General features: G+C 36.5%; 5 protein-coding genes across 5 annotated transcripts in view; 3 read left to right on the top strand and 2 right to left on the bottom strand.

The window, feature by feature from the left end:
- The first annotated feature begins 610 nt into the window (after positions 1-610).
- On the top strand, positions 611-4,805 carry LOC111482050 (protein LOW PSII ACCUMULATION 1, chloroplastic). Its single transcript, XM_023127681.1, has 9 exons — positions 611-953; positions 1,355-1,458; positions 1,670-1,805; positions 1,899-2,130; positions 2,223-2,380; positions 2,974-3,165; positions 3,316-3,416; positions 4,148-4,244; positions 4,421-4,805. The coding sequence occupies exons 1-9, from the start codon at positions 729-731 to the stop codon at positions 4,493-4,495; spliced, it is 1,320 nt and encodes a 439-aa protein (XP_022983449.1). The 5' UTR covers positions 611-728; the 3' UTR covers positions 4,496-4,805.
- A 227-nt stretch (positions 4,806-5,032) lies between these two features.
- Positions 5,033-5,398, top strand: LOC111482012 (protein RALF-like 1). Its single transcript, XM_023127636.1, has one exon. The coding sequence runs from the start codon at positions 5,033-5,035 to the stop codon at positions 5,396-5,398; it is 366 nt and encodes a 121-aa protein (XP_022983404.1).
- Positions 5,399-5,753: 355 nt separating this feature from the next.
- Positions 5,754-9,325, bottom strand: LOC111482011 (protein GAMETE EXPRESSED 1). The gene is made up of 8 exons (XM_023127635.1): positions 9,051-9,325; positions 8,783-8,865; positions 8,049-8,541; positions 7,080-7,667; positions 6,880-7,006; positions 6,515-6,701; positions 6,278-6,425; positions 5,754-6,185 (listed from the first exon to the last, which is right to left on the bottom strand). Exons 1-8 carry the CDS (start codon positions 9,323-9,325, stop codon positions 5,939-5,941), a joined length of 2,148 nt encoding a protein of 715 aa, XP_022983403.1. The 3' UTR covers positions 5,754-5,938.
- A 631-nt stretch (positions 9,326-9,956) lies between these two features.
- LOC111482047 lies at positions 9,957-12,748 on the top strand. Its single transcript, XM_023127677.1, has 11 exons — positions 9,957-10,239; positions 10,330-10,432; positions 10,533-10,546; positions 10,818-11,036; positions 11,188-11,259; positions 11,447-11,533; positions 11,617-11,655; positions 11,739-11,843; positions 11,934-12,099; positions 12,185-12,294; positions 12,536-12,748. The coding sequence occupies exons 1-11, from the start codon at positions 10,045-10,047 to the stop codon at positions 12,617-12,619; spliced, it is 1,194 nt and encodes a 397-aa protein (XP_022983445.1). The 5' UTR covers positions 9,957-10,044; the 3' UTR covers positions 12,620-12,748.
- Positions 12,749-15,904: 3,156 nt separating this feature from the next.
- Positions 15,905-18,075, bottom strand: part of LOC111482046 (potassium transporter 5-like) — a 3,742-nt gene continuing 1,571 nt past the window's right edge. Inside the window, exons 5-9 of the mRNA XM_023127676.1 lie at positions 17,630-17,890; positions 17,375-17,542; positions 17,043-17,297; positions 16,520-16,968; positions 15,905-16,444 (exon numbers count right to left, since the gene is read on the bottom strand). Of these exons, the coding sequence (XP_022983444.1) occupies positions 16,019-16,444; positions 16,520-16,968; positions 17,043-17,297; positions 17,375-17,542; positions 17,630-17,890 (1,559 nt within the window). The 3' untranslated portion in view covers positions 15,905-16,018. The remainder of the gene's footprint in view (positions 16,445-16,519; positions 16,969-17,042; positions 17,298-17,374; positions 17,543-17,629; positions 17,891-18,075) is intronic.

Genomic DNA, 18,075 nt, shown 5'->3' with positions numbered 1-18,075 from the left:
TTTGTTTGTTCCTTCCTTAAAGCTTACAAATTGTCTCCTAATATTGTTCAAACACTCACTGTTCTAGGTGCTTTGTGTTTTGGCATGGGAGAACGATCTTCTCACGAGCCACCTTGATCAATTGCATATTAGAATTTTGTTTTTAAAACATTAATGCAAAACTTTTTCACTTCTTTACATTTAATAGTGTAATAATTATCGCACTTTAAATTTGAGAAATTTTCATATGTTTGTCTTCTTTTTTTTTGCTTCTTTAGAAATAAGTACGTATTAATTTTATTTAGGTGATTTGAACTAGTTTTAAATAGAAATAAACGAAAATAGCTTTAGAATATTAACTATAGTCCAAATTAATAATTATTTGTTTGAGGTTTTAATAGGATAAAATCCTTCCATTTTCTAATTTTAGTTCTTAAATTTAATAAATTTTAAATTTAGTTATTATGCTATCAATATATCTCATATTTAATTTTTTATCTACATTAAACAAATAATAATAATAACAATAATTTTCATGCATAAACAAATATTATTTGATTAATTTTAAGATTTTTAAAAAATAAAAAAAATAAACTGAAGTATATATATACGTGGAAAATGAAGTGGGTCCTATTCGCGCGGTTGATTCATCTTTTTGACAGATTCGTCGATTCATCCGTTATTTGGATATTATTGAATATATTGATTTGGGGCGATGTGAGATTCCCAACTCGCGAGCTGAAGTTTCCATGGCTTTGGGTATGGCTACTCTTCCTGTGTTCCACCAGCTGCTCACCCTCTCTAATCCCAAATCGGCAACCATTCTCAGGCAGCGCCTACCCACTTCCAATTCTCAGAGGGCTTTCCATGTCTCTATTCTTTGTTGCTCTTCTACTTCTCAATCCCCAGAAACTAACGTCGAATCTGCGGAGTCCTCTGTCAATCTCGGCCTCCAGCTCTTCTCTAAAGGACGGGTGTGCGTTTTTTTCCTTTCTATTCCATTCCCTTCTCTTACCACTTCCTTTATTCTCTACTTTCTCGCTTTCTGCCAATTGGGTATTCTTTAATTCCTTCACACTTGTTCCCTAATTTGGATTTTTTTAGTTTATTCTTCTGCCAATTGTTCTTGAATGGTCTCTTTTGGTACATAATTAGAGAGTTTTCTGTGAGGATTTTGTGAGAAACCACTGCAACTTCTTTTGGATTTTTGATGGACTTTGGTATAATATGTGTAATGGCTACCTTGACTTTCTATGCCAAAGAAGAACTCAGCCAAATTTCTGCAAAACTCTAGCTTCTTCTTCATTGGCTTTGGATATTCTGTAAGAAGTGTGTGTCTCTTTGTGTACATTTCACAAAACAATGAATGTTTCAGGTCAAAGAAGCTTTAGTCCAGTTTGAAGCAGCACTGGATATGAATCCCAACCCAATGGAGGCCCAAGCTGCTTTGTACAATAAAGCATGCTGTCATGCCTATCGGTATGCTTAAAGGTCTCTATTTTTTTTACTTATTAACACAGCTTATTGCTCGTCACTGCATTAATCCAGGTTCATTGAAGAATATAATATAATGGACATAGTTTAGGGGGGTGTTGAATGCGTGTACTTTTATACTTTAAAAAGGTTTTGAAAAATTAGAAATCTGATTCAGCAAAGATGATGAATTGTGTCTCTGAATGTTTTGAGGTAGTGGGGAAGGAAAGAAAGCTGCTGACTGTCTGCGTGTTGCATTAAGAGAATATAACCTGAAATTTGGCACAATTTTGAATGATCCTGACTTGGCCTCATTCAGAGCTCTTCCTGAATTCAAGGAATTGCAAGAAGAGGTTCGTCGCTAAATGCTGCTCTCTTCCTTTTGCCATCTTCAACGTATTCACAATTGCTCGTTCAATTATATTTCTGAATAATATGGTTTCCAGGCTAGGATGGGTGGAGAAGATATAGGATATGGCTTTCGAAGAGATCTTAAACTCATTAGTGAAGTCCAAGCACCATTTCGAGGGGTTCGGAGGTTCTTTTATGTGGCACTATCTGCAGCTGCTGGAATTTCGCTGTTGTTTAATCTACCGAGGTTGTTTCGGGCTATTCAAGGTGGTAATGAAGCTCCTGATGTTTGGGAAACTGTTGGAAATTTAGCTGTTAATGTTGGAGGTACATTCAGTTCAGGAATATATTAATGAAAAGTTACATGTTCACTATGGTGAGGTAGCTGAAATACTAACTTTCCAATCAGCATTTAACAGGTATTGTCGTTTTTGTGGCGTTATTTTTATGGGACAACAAGAAAGAAGAGGAACAGCTTGCACAAATATCAAGAAATGAAACGTTATCAAGGTTGCCTCTGCGTCTTTCCACCAATCGAGTTGTTGAACTTGTTCAGCTACGAGATACTGTAAGACCGGTGAGTATGATTATTCATCTTACCCCTTTATGATTCCATCAATGAATGGTAAGTCCAACATTCATGTTCAAGGGTTGATCACTCACTTCATTTGCCCATTTTGCCTTCATGTCCCTAACTCATTGGGTATCAGAGCCAGCTACCGGGTGGTGTGCTAGTGAGGATGGCAAGGCCTGAAGGGGGTGGACACGAAGCGGTGTGCCAGCAAGAACGCTGGGCCTCGAAGGGGGTGGATTGGAGGGTCCCACATCGATTGTGAAGGGAATGAGTGTTAGCGAGAACACTGGGCCCCGAAGGGGGGTGGATTGTGAGATCCCACATCGGTTGGAGAGGAGAACGAACATTCTTTATAAGGGTGTGAAAACCTCTCCCTAGTAAACGCGTTTTAAAAACCTTGAGGGGAAGCCCAAAAGGGAAAGCCCAAAAAGGACCATATCTGCTAGCGGTGAGCTTGAGCTGTTACAGTTGAAGTGTTCCATTTATAAAATCTTCCGGAATTCCTTTGCTAATATTCCTAGTTGGGCTCTATTGCTTCTAATATTCCTAGTTATGTACATTTTGCATCCCTTAAATCAATTTACCTTGCAAGGAAGGTCATTTTAGCTGGGAAAAAGGAGACAGTTTCTTCAGCCATCCAAAAGGCAGAGAGGTTCAGAACTGAGCTCCTTAGACGAGGTGTTCTCTTAGTTCCTGTCATATGGCGCGAAGGTCGGGAGCCCCGAATGGAAAAGAAAGGGTTTGGTGCTCCAGCCCCTGCTGGTTCTGCTGCTCTGCCATCTATTGGGGTAAGTAAGATCAATCCATTTCTATCATGTCCTACATTTGTTTAAGGATATCCTTTATCCTTTTGAACTATGCCTGTTGTTTGTTCATGTTCGAACTAGAAAATTCGTAAGTAATCAATAGGTTCTCTTGTTATCATGGAACTATTGTAGGAAGATTTTGAGAAACGAGCTCAGTCTATAACTGCCAAATCGAAGTTGAAAGCTGAAATTCGATTCAGGGCTGATGTTATATCACCTGCAGAATGGGAAAGGTAAGTGTATACCTGTCTACACATGCCTGCTTCCCGTCATCTAATTTACTTCTCAGCTTATTTGTAATAACCCAAGTCCACCGCTAGCAGATATTGTTCTCTTTGGGCTCCCCCTAAAGTTTTTAAAACGCGTCTGCTATGAAGAGGTTTCCACACCCTTGTAATGAATGCTTTGTTCTTCTCCCTAATCGATGTGGGATCTCACAATCTACACCCCTTCAAGGCCCTACATCCTCGCTGACATTCGTTCTCTTTTCCAATCAATGTGGGACCCCCCCAATCCGTCCCCTTCGGAGCCCAGTAAGGTTGCTGGCACACCACCTCGTGTCCACCCTCCTTCTGAACTCAGCCTCCTCGTTGGTACATCGCCCAGTGTTTGGCTCTGATACCATTTGCAACAGCCCAAGCCCACCGCTAGCAAATATTGACCTCTTTGGACTTTCCCTTTTGGGCTTCCCCTCGTGGTTTTTTAAACGCTTCTGCTAGGGAGAGGTTTCCACACCCTTATAAAGAATGTTTCATTCTCCTCCCCAACCGATATGGAATCTCACAATATCTTTGCAAACACATCTTTTTTATCTTACAAAATTGTATTTTTTGTTTTTATTGGAAACATAAACCATTCATTGATGTATTGAAATGAAATACAAAAGATGCTCATTGGATAATATGAATTCATTGATCAGATACTCCAAAGTTGTATTATGACTTACTTTTGTTTGTTGAATTAGTTGGATAAGAGATCAGCAGAAATCTGAAGGGGTTACTCCTGGTGAGGATGTCTACATAATATTGCGATTGGATGGTCGAGTTCGAAGATCCGGGAGAGTATGTTCATATCATGAAAATCATCTTCTTCATTCTAATGGAAACACATCTTAGTATCGGAGATCTAAACCATGTTATCAGTCAACTATTTCATTTATAACTCCCAGAACTTCTTCATAGTGTCTCAGTTCCATGTCCTTGCAGACTTTTTCCTCACTTTTGGTAATGATCTGCAGGGAATGCCTGACTGGCAAAAAATTATTGAAGAGTTACCACCAATGGACGCTCTTCTAAGCAAGCTAGAAAGATGAGATAAACAGAAACGATATGCAAATGCTCGTGGAAACTATCGATGGCATCGCTTTTGCTACTCGTTCGACTTCCACACGAACACCCAGAAGAGTAAAAGGTCTAGTTATACATTCTTAGCTAATTGTGTTTGCTATTATAACTGTGTTTGGAGGATGGGTGATTGATCCAAACCTGAAAATTGAATTGATATGATCAGATGAGTTAAAAGAAACCAGTTGGTGGACTCTCTGTTTCTTGAACTTAGCTTTCTTGAACAACCACACTATCTTTTAATATCATTTTTATCACTTTCTTGGTAGGTTGTGAAAAGGGTCTTCTTCCCCATATTCAAAAATTTCACCTTTCTTCAGATAAATTGGAATGCTTTTTGAATTTTCAAAAGTTCCACAAAGGAAATGAGAACAAAAAAGACCCCTCCAAAAAGAAAACTTGTGGCATATGTGTAAATAAAATGAAAAAACCAAAGGCATTTCATTGAAACCCAAACACTTTAAATGACAACAAGCTCTTTCCCTTGGCATACTTAGAATTCAACCATGGGCAACTCTTCTTCTCCACCTGCCTTCTTCTCTATGCTCATTTTCACCATAGCCTTCTTTGTCTCTTCGTCCTCTTTAATGGTCATGGCCATGAGTGGTGACCGTAGTCTTAGCTGGCTCTCGACTGAAGCTCGATGTCATGGACGTTTGTTAAGTGAATGCATGATGAATGTTGAGTTTGAGATGGATTCTGAGATCAATCGTCGTATCTTAGCCACTTCAAGTTACATAAGTTACAAGTCATTGAAGGCGAACAACATTCCATGCTCTCGACGAGGTTCGTCCTACTACAATTGCCAGCCCGGGGCTGAAGCTAACCCGTATCAGCGGGGTTGTACTGTCATTACTCGTTGCAGAAGCTAAGCAAAATTCATCTTCTTCTTCTTTGCGTTTGTGCGTTCCTTCTGTTCTTGTCTTTGTAACATAGAATAAATTTGAAAAAGGCAGTTGCTGTGTTTGGGTTTATTACGTGGTGTTATTAAGTATTGAGGTTGGTGGTCGCGGATGGTGCGGTGGTGGTCACCTATTATGGTTGACAGTGGTCGAACATTCATGAGACAACATATGAGTAGTATATAAAGTAAATAGTAAACCATTAGATAAACTAGAGACTTATTAGATATAAAGTTTACACAAAACAATAACTGAATACACATCGTTCAATGTCAGGAAAGATAGATGACAAGAAAACAGAGAGAAACAAACGAACATCCGGTATTATATAGATGGAACTCGTTTACAATAATCAACTTTTCTCAATGTACTGTGCAAAAAATAAAAATAAAAAAATGGTACATACAACATAACCTTCCTATATATGTCTCCAAAACAGAGACTCACTTTAAATTACAAAGTAAAGCGTTAAATATTTAGGTACAGCCAGCACGTACAAAAGATAAATTACTAACGAAGGGGTCGATGGCGAAGATTGTACCTTCTTGTTGTTGAAGCACTCGTGATTGAATTCTCTCCCACTTCTTCTGGAAGAACAAAATCAGGATCATCAACATCTTCAGATAATTCTGTGTCAATCCATGATGACCAATTCACCTCACTATCACTTTCCCAACATATCTTATTTTGTGTCTGCATTCCGTTGATCCTTTCCATTAACATTAATAGCATGTGATGGTTTAAAACATCATAGTCTCTGCAATTTCCAAATGCGAAATGTTATGAGGTGTATTGGTTTTTCATTTATGGCTAAGGTTTCATTTGGTTTAAGTTCTGTGATGGTTTTACCTGTATGTGCAAATGGCATGTAGAAGCTGAAGAGAAGCAGCAAGCAAGAACACTGTCCGCACCGAGTTTATGATCCATGTTTTCTGCTCCATGTTGAACATCTCAAACCGTAGTATGCCTACTTCGATTAAGAATGCAACACACAGCTCTGGAAATCATGAGAATTTGGATTTGATCAGTGGTCTATCAAATTTTTGCTAACAAAGAGAAGATTTGTTTGATAGAAATTTGTGTTACCGATATATAGCCAGGGCCTGACGGTGTAAGTTTGCTTGGTGCTACTGAACATGTAGACGATGAAGATTAAAATGAAGTAAATGAGGAAAACTTTGATTAGTCGAGATTCGAGCAACATTGCATTGTGCAAGGTGAAAAGCTTCTCTAAAGCAATGAACATATTTGCTTGCTTTGATTCAAATGATTGCTGTCAACAGGGAAAGAAAAGTAAGAAACAGATTCAGACTTTGTAACATAACTCATGAAGATTCAAACATCACCAATAAACCCAAGAGCTTGAGCTGATGTGTGATGGGTTGCCCTAAATTTAATCTTTTCATTAGCATTTAGCAGACCAAAGCATTTGGCTTAAAGAAAAAGCTTACTTGAGCTTCCAAGATTGAATTTGAATTGTCCATCAAACGATCATGAAGTTGTTGGAGTTGTCCTTGTCGCTGAAGAAACTCATCCTGTTGTTTGCGGCCATATTCAGCCAATTGTTGCAGCTTACTCCTGCAAGTCAAAATGCAAGTTAGAGAAATTTTAATTAGGTTCTAGCTTTGTTTTGAATCGTAATTTTATATACCTGCTATCCTCTAGCGCTTCTGATTGAACTTTACTTAAAGAATGAAGACCATTGAGTGCTGTGGATTGAGCATCTAGAAGTTCTTGTTGTTTGTCCAATGAAAGCCCTGCCATATTTCCAATATCATCAGCCGTGCTCTGCAGGTACTTCATCTTCAAAGACATTGAATCTCCCACTTTGGCTATCTCCTTTTCGATTTCGATCGCTTCTTCTCGTAAACCGTCCATCTCTCGGCCAAGGTTGCTGTAGGAATCCTGAAGCATTTCCATCCCTTCCTCCAAACTTCTTCTCAGTTTTAACTGACCTTCTTGGAGTTCCAACTGGGATGTTTCGATCTTCTTGGATTGTTCGTAAACTGCTTCAGAGTGCTCTAATACAGTGCCCATGTGGTCTTCTAGTTTTCTTGATGTTTGAACCATTTTTTGTATTTGAACACCAGTAGAGTTCAAGGAATCATAAATTTGATATGAATTTTGCAGCAGAGATTCCGATTTTTCTTCTATGGATTCTAACTTGCCTTGTGCAGCTTCGGAAGATCTCTTCAGTTCATTCACTAGCCTCTCTGTGTCATGCTTGAAAGCATGAGCCCTGGAAACAAGACCAAAATCAATTGGATAAAATGCTAACATCACAAGGATGGTAAACAAAATTAAATGGAAAAACAAAATTGGACCAAATGCCCAATCGTTTGAACCTATTTAAATTTCAGCTTGTATCAATTCAGACCTTGTGGTTCATGTGCAATTTCAATTTAGTTCCTAAATTTTCATTATAATCTCTGTAGTTTGTGGATGTTTTATGAAGTTCAACCAATTCAAGTCTTGGATCAAATTGAAAATTTCAGAACTATGAAGACTAAATTAAAACTACATTGAGATTATAAAGACGAAACTGAAAATTTTATAACAATTCAAAACTAAACAGAAACAATTACGATTTATAATCTAAACGATCAGGTAGGATACTCACTGTAGTTGATGACAAATGGAGTTAGTTTCAAGGTAGAACTCAAGATAGATCCTATGCTCATGTTCATTCAAGTATTTGAGGCATTTGGCCATGGCGGATTCCGCATCACAAGAAGGAAAAGGAGGCCTGCCAGAGTCCTTCTGAAAGCAATCGCTAAGATGCCAAGCAAATCTAGACCGTTTCTCATCTGCAGCAAAAATCTCAGAGCAGCCCGCAAAGAGATGCCTATAAGCACCTTCCCAACAAGAATTAGACGTACTCAACTTGTTCTTAGCATTCTCAATTCGGCTCACCCCCTTTTGATCATCAAAACCCTCAATTGAAAATTCCGAAACACTTCCACCCTCAACACGCTTAAAAGACCCCATAGAAGAGCCCGAAGATGAAGAAGACGAGAACCAGTTCCACGATTCGCAATTCGGCAACGCAAATAACAGAATCAGCAAAAATAGAATATGCTCCATCGAAAAACCTACCGTCTCGTCTTCGTCTTCTACCGAAATCAAACAACGAAATCCAAAAAAAAACCACATCAATTTCCTAATCCCATGGAATTAAGTTATACTACAACAGAGAAATAATGAACAAGCCCCAAAAAGTCGTAAATCGATATACAGAGTAAGATAACTTGACGAAAAACGTGATCAAACAGCACAATCACAAAAATTTGTGTAATTCATATAATAGTCAACGATTATATGTGAATCGAATTGAGACGTTGTAAGAAAGAAAACCTGAATTGTTCCGGTTGAGGAGTCGGAGAGTTTTTGTTGTGTTTTTTTTTTCGAGGAAGACGACGGCGGAGATTTTGAAAGGACTTTATATTTATAGGTGGGCAGTTGCGAATTGCTCGAAGAAAGGAAAGGAATTAAAACGGCGCGTTTTGGAAAGAGGCGCGAACCTTTACCCGTTAGTTTCTTACAACAATTTGTTTCCTTTTTTTCTTTTTATTCTATTTTATTTTATATCATGATTTTTTTTCTTTATTGGATTTGGGCCGACGTTATTGGGTATGGGCCGGAAGCAAGTGGCTGAAGCCCGTGTACGAGTTGAGGCGAAAATGGGCCAGGTCTGTGCGTTACTCTAATGGGTCGAGGGTGTGTGACAGCCTGCTGGACTGTGAACGCAAGCAGGCCTGGATTCCCGAGCCTGCCTAGCTTCGGATAAGTGCATGCAGTTCGGGTATGCTGTCTACCGAGGCTCCAGTTCGGATTTTGGTTCAGAATCCGAGCCTGAGGTCTGAGCCAAAAGCATAAAATTGTGATCCCAATAGTCATGATAAATCTCACATCATTTACTGAGTATTTTTTCCTAATAATCTTTTAAGTAAAGGAAATAGATCAACGATAGTTAACACTTCTATTGTTAAAGCTATAGAACTTTCAGATGATGAAAGTCGCACGCCTCCTAATTTAGGGAATGATTATGAGTTTATAATCGAGGAATGAGACATTTTGGGGAAGCTCAAAGCAAAAGCATGAGAGCTTATATATCATACTATTGTGAAGAGCAGTGATTCTTAACCTGATAAACTTAGTCATGGCACAATAGATTGATAAATCTTCAAATATTGAACAAAGAACTCCAAAAGAAAAGGATGATTTACGTACTAACATAGATTTAGTTAAATATTATTAGGTGGGATGGTCACATGCAGAGAAGAGAAGCGAAGTAATTATAGTTGAATTGATTAAATTAAAGCGAAAATGATGGTGTGAGTGAGGGAGTGGGTAGAAAAAGAGGAGCAGGCTCGTGGAGTGCACTCAGCACCACCATCACCGCTATCACAGAAAGGCAAAGGAAAAGGTAAAAAAACCCAAACACAAAATGATGGAAAGCTACGAGACAAAATCAAATGATTTAATAATATCAAATCTCAAAACCCACTCTTTTTGTTTTTCACTCACGGGTTCGCTTACTGTTTCCACACCACTTTCCCCTGTCTCTATCTCTCTCTCGCTGTCTCTACAACACAGCTGTCTAGGGCTTCTCTGCAATGAAGGCATTGGTGGTGGTGGTGGTGGTGGTGGTCCTCTTGGCCGTCTGGTTTCCGGTTGATGGCGGCGCCGCGGCGGTGAAGGTGGGGAATGTTTCCAAGGTGGAAGATGCGGTGAACTTCAGGATTTATTATGGACAGTCGTTTAAAGTTATTAAGAACGCCATTGATGGCAACAGCTACCTTCTCATTCAGGTTCTTCTTCTTCTTCTTCTTCTTCTTCTTCTTCTTCTTCTTTACATTCTCCATTTTCTAATGAATTTAAAAAAAAAAAAAAAAATGCAGAATAATTCGAAGATGGCTGGAAGAACAAAGTACTGCACTTCAAGGATCAAATCTTACGTCATTCCTTTGAATAATTACTCCATTAATACCCATCTCTTCCCAGGTAGCTACCCTTTTCTTTTCTTAGCCATCTCCCAAATCCAATGTCTACGCTTAATCTAACTTTTCCTTAATTTCTTCTTCTCTTCGTGTCTTCCTCCCAGTTTCCTTTTTCGAGGTATGTATTTCCATCCATCCTTTTTACTTTTACCATCCATTTGTGAGATTAAATGTTATTATTACTTTTAAAATGTATAACTAGATTAACAGGGATGGAATGAAATTAAAATCATTATTAATTTTAAAACATACCCTTTTTTATTTCCATGATATAATTTTTTAAAACATATATTAAGAAATATTTAAAAATAAGTAAATTAAGAATTTAGGAACTAAAGTTTTACTTTTTAATAAAAATGGTTTCAGTTTAAAAATGTATTCAACGACAGCTTCTAGGGCTAGTGGGTAACTTGAAGGCCATAACGTCGGAGAGGGTGACGTCAGAGTGCGTATTGAAGCAATATGAAAAAGGGGAAATTCAGATTATAAATAAAACGGAAACCCAACAGCTGGCACAGTTTGCAGCACACTTTATTGCTGACGTGGACCAACCACAGTCCTGCAATTTCGCCACCTTTCTTCCTTCCTCCGAGGATACGCCTTTGCAAGTACAGCCATTTTTTTTTTCTTCTAATTAATTTTTTTTATTTATTAAAAATTATTTTATACAATTTTAAAATCATCGGAATAAAAAGTAGTTTAACTTTTGATTTTTTTTATTTTTTATTTTTACCATTTTCTATCGATCGGTACTTTTAGAGAGCAGAGTGGATAAAGTTCTTGGGAGTTTTTGCAAACCTTGAAGCAAGAGCCACTCAAATTTACTCTGCGGTAAGTCATTTTTTACTATGGGTTAAAATGGATTGACATTTTAACTTCCAAAAGATTAAAATAATATATACTTTTTTAATAATACAATGAATTTTCAAATAAAAACTTACCCAAAGTTCTGAAATGATACAACTTGATATAAAATTAAATTTTTAATTTTTGGGTAAATATAAATATGTTGTTGCAGATGAAGGAAAATTACATGTGCCTGAAGAACATAGCAACCACCCGAAAGACTTTCAAACCCACTGTTGCTTGGATGGGTTACTCTGATGTTACAATCTCCACACTATTTATTTATTAATAAAATTATTTTTTTGTTTTTTGTTTTTATTTTTAATTTAAAATTTTCAACAGGGCATGTGGTCTTTCACAATGGATGCTTACAAGCTTAAGGTAACGTTCATTTGTTTCGATTTAGTCAAACCATGATAAGTCTATATATGTTTGACTAACACACCGTGATGGGATTGAAAAAGTACGTAGAAGATGCGGGAGGAGAGAATGTGGATGACTCCATCAACAAAATCACGTACAACGTCTCAAATCCCGACGACTTAGATGCCTTTCATGGCATTCTATGCGTAAGTATTGTTTATAAGCTTAATTAAAATAAGAAAAAGTTATTAAATCCCTTATTGTTATTTTTAGTATTCTATTATTTTTCTAGATAGACTGTGGAGGTGATCATCGATGAAACGTTTACATTAGACCCAACAGTGTACAACATGTCCACGTTTCTCGAATTGATCAACATTCAAGACCAATCTTGCCTCTCGTTTCTTTCCACTCAGAGCATCTGGCGATTCGATAAACGATATCTCGACTCCACTACTCTCGGTAACACTAAAATCTTTGCTTTGTAGGTTAAATAAAGTTTAAAATTTTGAATTTATATATAAATAGTTAATGGTTTAATGATTAGATTGGTTGGACGGAGCAATGTCACAGCCCCAGTTGGTATTGGCAGACGTCATACACATTTTGTTCTCTATGCCCAATTACACTACCACATATTTTAGGAACTTGGCTAAGGTATTTTTTTTTTCTTTTTTCTTTATTCTTTATTATTAATTACTTTCTTGAATTTTTTTTATTAAAAATTTCAGTTTAATAATAAAAAAACAACTTTAAAAAATCCTAATTTTATCTACTAAATTTTTTTTTAAGAATTTATTAAACCTAATAAAAAAAATATAATTTAGTATATTATATATATTTTATGAAAATTACAAAATAAACAAATAAATAAAGAACGAAAGAAATGTGGATGCAGGAGGGAGTTACACGCATTAGTTCAGAAATGTGTGAGAGGGAGAGTTCGGCTGCATTGGAGCCCACCATTGTAGCGTGTGAGTGATTTTATCCTCTCTTTTCATTTCTTAATTTTCACCTTCCATTTCTATCTCATATTTAGCATAATATTTTTAGATGTAACCCTTTTTTTATATAATGAAAAGTTGAAGAATACTGTATTTTTCTTCCATAATCCTTATTTATATATATTCATTTGATGTTAGTAATGTTATTTTAGTCTAACGATTATTAAAAAAAATGACGTTTCTTCAGCATCATCAAAAGTTTACGGTCAAAGGTTATCTCTAGCATCTAAAATAAGAGCACGACCAGACCACCAGAAAAGAATTAAAGAATTAAAATGGTAAGTTACATGGGAAAAATACAATTAAGGAAATGATGTTGATCTAGGATATAGATTATAGTCTATAGGAAAATATATGTAAAAAGAAAAATAGAAATTAAGGAAATGAAAAGTGGATACTATAAAAATGAATTTTTGAATACAAATTTAAATAAATATTGGAGTTTACACAGTAAAAAAGGCGTAATAATAATAATAATAATAATAATAGAAATTAAAATTGTAAATTTAAAAGTTTAGGATTAAATTTATGAAAAAAAAATATCAATTTATCTATAAAAAAAGTCAAAGTTTTTCTATTAAAACTTCAAATTTAATAATTGAATGAATTATTATTATTATTATTATTTTTTTTTTATTTTATTTTTTGTTACTTTGTTTAACAAACCAAAAGAATTGCCCCATACCATAAAGATATATTTAATTTTATAATATTTAATTTAAGCAAAATAGGTAAGTAAAAAATAAAATAATAAGTTTAAGTTGAAGAATTAATTTGAACAGAATACATTGGACTGTTTTAATGAATGCCAGAGGGGGGGAGGGTGAGTTTTATTTTTTGTAATCAGCTGTCTAATTTTTCATATAAATAGTGCTCTTCTTTACATCATTATCACACCCGCAATTAATTCACATCTTCTATTTTCTCTCTGCTTTTTTAATTTCTCCACCAATGGCCGACCGAATCTCCGGTGGTGCACAGGAACTATATGACAATCTATTTCAATGTGTTTCGTACGTTTGTGAAAAACTAGATTGACTGCTATGTGTAATGTTGCTTGATTATCACAGTACAATAATGCTGATTCGGACAGTAAAACTTTCAAGTCTTGGAGAATGTATCTTAGTCAAGTTAACTCTAAATAAGTATTTGCCATAGCTCGATACTCGACTTCTACTGATGATCTGGACACATTGGTTTATTTTTTTGACTTCCAAGAAATAATTGAATTTCCAAGAAAAATGCAGAACCCAGAAATAGACCGTCTGGAAGTTCGACAACCACCCCAGTCTGAATCGCAATATGCTTGTAATCTCAAGTTATTTTCAGATGGTAGTAGAAGTCCTTGACCAGGAGTACCTTTGATGTATCTTAGAACTCGAAGAGTTGCATCCCAATGCGGTTTTCTTGGTTCATGCATAAATTGACTAAGCATACGAACTAACTACACTATGTCAGGCCTAGTAACGGTTAAATATATTAATCTGCAAACCAACTGTCTATATTTACTTGGATCATTCAACTTTTCTCCTTCTGTTGAAGAAAGTTTCAGATTTTGTTCCATAGAAATTTTTTCTAGACGTGCTCCTGTAAAACCTGTGTCTTGAAGAATGTCTAGAGCATACTTTCTTTGAGACAAAAATTCCTTTTCTAGACCTAGAAAATTCAATACCTAGGAAATATTTCAAATTCTCTAAATCTTTGATAAGAAATTTCTCGAGTAAACTAGTCTTAAGATGTTGAATTTCTTTGAGATCATTGCTTGTCAACAGAATATCATCAACATAGATAAGAGATGCAGTGAAAGAAGTACCTTTACTCTTAGTAAATAAAGAGTAATCTACTTTGAACTGGGTGTAGCCTGCATTTTGTATAGTGGCAGAGAATATGAAAAACCAATTGCGAGAAGCCTGTTTTAAACATAAAGAGATTTATGGAGCCGACATACTGTATTCTCCCCCTGTCGACGAATACCTGGTGGTAAAGACATATAGACTTCCTCGTCTAGATTACCATGGAGAAAGGCATTTTGAACGTCTAGATTACAAAAAACTTAATCTAATTATGGGTTTGTTATAAATTTATTTGGATTGGGTTAGACTTCAAATAATTGTATTAGATTTTAAAATGTCTCATCCCACTTCACCGGCTTTTATAACCGTTATTTTCTAGAAATGTTAATAACTATCAAACACTCTTTCAATAATGATTAACGAAACAATAATCCCTTCTCCAACTTACATGGTGTCCTCAGCTCCGCTGTCAACCATACATTAGCCCTTGCCTTTACCTAAAAATGTAAAAATGTAGATAACACATGACTTGAGAATTTTATGAAATACTCAGTAAGTCAGCCCACTGTTGGTGTTAGAAATGCAAACACATGCAACATATGAGCGGACCTAACTTTTCATAAACTTTATATAGCTTTGGGTGTTTTTCTATTCTGGGTAGGGTGGGTGTGTGGTACTCCTTCACAAACGGCCCATGTACGCGTACATGGACCCACTAGGAGGGCTTGTATACATACCCCTGGGCCTGACTTGGTCAGGCACACGTGTTACACGTCACTGGGTACCACATAACAGAAAAGGGCCCGCATGATATCACGGCGAACATAAATATCGTATTTCATTTTTTCGGAACATAAAGGGAAAGAATCTCAATGCACCTGACATACATATATGCATGAGGTCCCTTGACATATCTAACATGGCATTACATAAGCAATACTAACATCGTATATACATTTCTTACATTACATGGCATCTCACATGACTTACATTTCATGGCATATTACATAACATGAAATGTAAGTACATTCCAGTTGCATAAACATCTCATGACATGACTCAATAATACTATGTGTATCCATGGTATTGATTAACTTTTTCATGGCATATATTACTAACCTATTATTCATAACTTCATATAACATAAACAGTCAACAGTCAACATAATCCCATTACGTTTTATAGCATAAACAGTCACATAATTCATACATCATATAGGCCTATCACATAATAAGACATGGTGCATGCAGGGGCCACAGGGCACGCACCATTATACAACACGTTAAACTAACTCCAACAGTGAGACCTCGATGTTCTTGGCTGAAGTCACTCACAACAAGCTAATCCTAATGGTTAAATATGTCCTATAATAACCCGATAAAAATCTTAACCAAATAAGACAAAAATAAAAAATAGTTACAAAATAAAACAGACAAATATAATAGTTGGGTTCACTTTTGTGTTACCCTAAGGCTAAAAAGGATTGTTTTTGTGTCATTAATTAAAACATTGAAGAACAGAAGAGCTTTATCTTCTATACATATATCTGCTTCATAAACAAACATCAAATTATGATGAAGTTGTCTAAAGTTCATAGGTCATTCCAACTTTGAGCATACATTTGTGAGGAATTTCAAAGACTTGATCAGTTTCCCTCAAATTTCTCTTCAAGAAGCTATACGCATAGTTTATCATAATCCTATCTCCAAACCCAGCACCCGGTTTAGCAACCACCTCTGTTTCCCCAATGAAATGAACAACTCCTTGCTTCCATGCTTCTGCAACGCCTCCAAATCCATTCCTATCCTCTTCAGCTTCTTCAACTCTCCCATCGCCGTTACACAATGCCCGTCCATCACTTTCGAACTCTTCCAATCTTTCCAGTAAAATCTTCTCGAACAGCTCATGTTCGGCGCGCACTTCCGTGTATCCATATCGAACTACACAACGAAACACGTCGATCTCCTTTGCCTCTACTCGTCGGAAGAGGAAACGTTCGTCTGCTGGAACCTAGTTAACAACATACATAAAACCTTAAACATTGTCATATATAACATATATCTATATCTAATATCAACTCCGAACCTTGCTGACAGGAAGCGATTTAATGGTGACAAAGACGAGCACAGACTGCAAAGCGGGCACGTGCTCGATGTAATGCTTGATGATGGGAGGGATGCCTTGAACGAGCTCCGTGTAGAAAAATGCCATGCCAGGAAGTCTTCTAAAGCTGGTGGTACTCACCATTTCATTGAACTTTTCTGGAGAGATTTTGTGGTTGAGCTCGTAAAAGTACTTCTTTCTAAACACACTATTCCACACATACATTATTGTCATCAAAACAGCTGCAAAAGCCAGAGGGAGATACCCTCCTTGGTCGAACTTGTAAAGAACTGAACTCAGATACACCAATTCCACGCTCCCAATTATGACAACGTAAGTGATTACCAACAGGATGTGGGTTTTCCATATCATTACCATTATCAATACTAGGAAGGAGGACGTGAGTGTCATCACAAACACCACTGCTATTCCTGTTTAGAGCAAAGATCTATATTTAGTCAGTGCTGGTCGAGTTGAGTTGAATTAGTTTGAGCGAGTAAATTACCATATGCATTGCCGATATTTGTAGTATTCTTGAAGACCAAAGTAACACAAACACAAGCCAACATGAGAAGGTAATTGATCTCAGGAACATAAACTTGGCCTTCATGCTTAGCAGAAGTATGAACCACTTTAACTCTTGGGAAGCATCCAAGTGAAAGTGACTGCTGAATTATAGAAAAAGTTCCTGAGATCATGGCTTGGCTTGCTATGATTGATGCTAAAACTGCCACCACAAACATTGGCCAATACAAACTTCCTGCCAATCATACACATAGGATAATATAGTTGATAATTGTTGGGATGAAATCATATGAACTTTGTGAATGTTTATACCAGGAGTGGACTTGTAGAATGCATTCGAAACTAGATCACTGTGCTTGCGAAGAAACGAGGATTGGCCTGCATAAGCGCATATTAGAGCTGGGTAGGTCACTAGGGACATACTCAGCTGGATCGATCGGACGCTGAAATGCCCGACGTCGGCGAACAATGCTTCCGTCCCTGTATTCGTCGTGTAGTTATAAAGATTGTGAGGTCTGTTGTTGATGAAAAAGGGTAAGGGTAAAGAATATAAGAAGATTTAAGAACCTGTAATGCAAAGAACAACGCCGCCGAGAGAAATCCAAGCGTCCTTTTTGTTCCTTTGGAAATAATAAATAATGTAGGCTGGATTTAAGGCCTTGATCACAGTTGGGTCGTATTTGAAGAAGTTGTAAACACCGATTGCAGCGATGAAAGCAAACCAAATGAAGATGATTGGGGCAAAAGTGTAGCCAACTTTGTCGGTTCCTAATCTTTGAGCCATGAACAGAAACACCAAGATGGCTACTGAAGTCCAAACAATCCTTCCTGCAATATCAATTTTGGTTTATGATTCTAAATAGTTTCTCCCGAATGAATCAGTGAAGTGAAAATTGAAATAACCAGGATGAAAAATTATGAAATACCAAATTTAGTTTTTTTTTTTTAATTTGGTAAAATCAGGCATAATTGGTATAAATAATGAATGTTTTTTTTTTTTTTTTTTTTTTTTT

The sequence above is a fragment of the Cucurbita maxima genome, unplaced genomic scaffold, assembly GCF_002738345.1.
Source record: "Cucurbita maxima cultivar Rimu unplaced genomic scaffold, Cmax_1.0 Cma_Scf00007, whole genome shotgun sequence".
NCBI lineage: Eukaryota > Viridiplantae > Streptophyta > Magnoliopsida > Cucurbitales > Cucurbitaceae > Cucurbita > Cucurbita maxima.
Note: the sequence above shows the minus strand (reverse complement) of the source record. Positions and strands in the feature narration are given on the sequence as shown.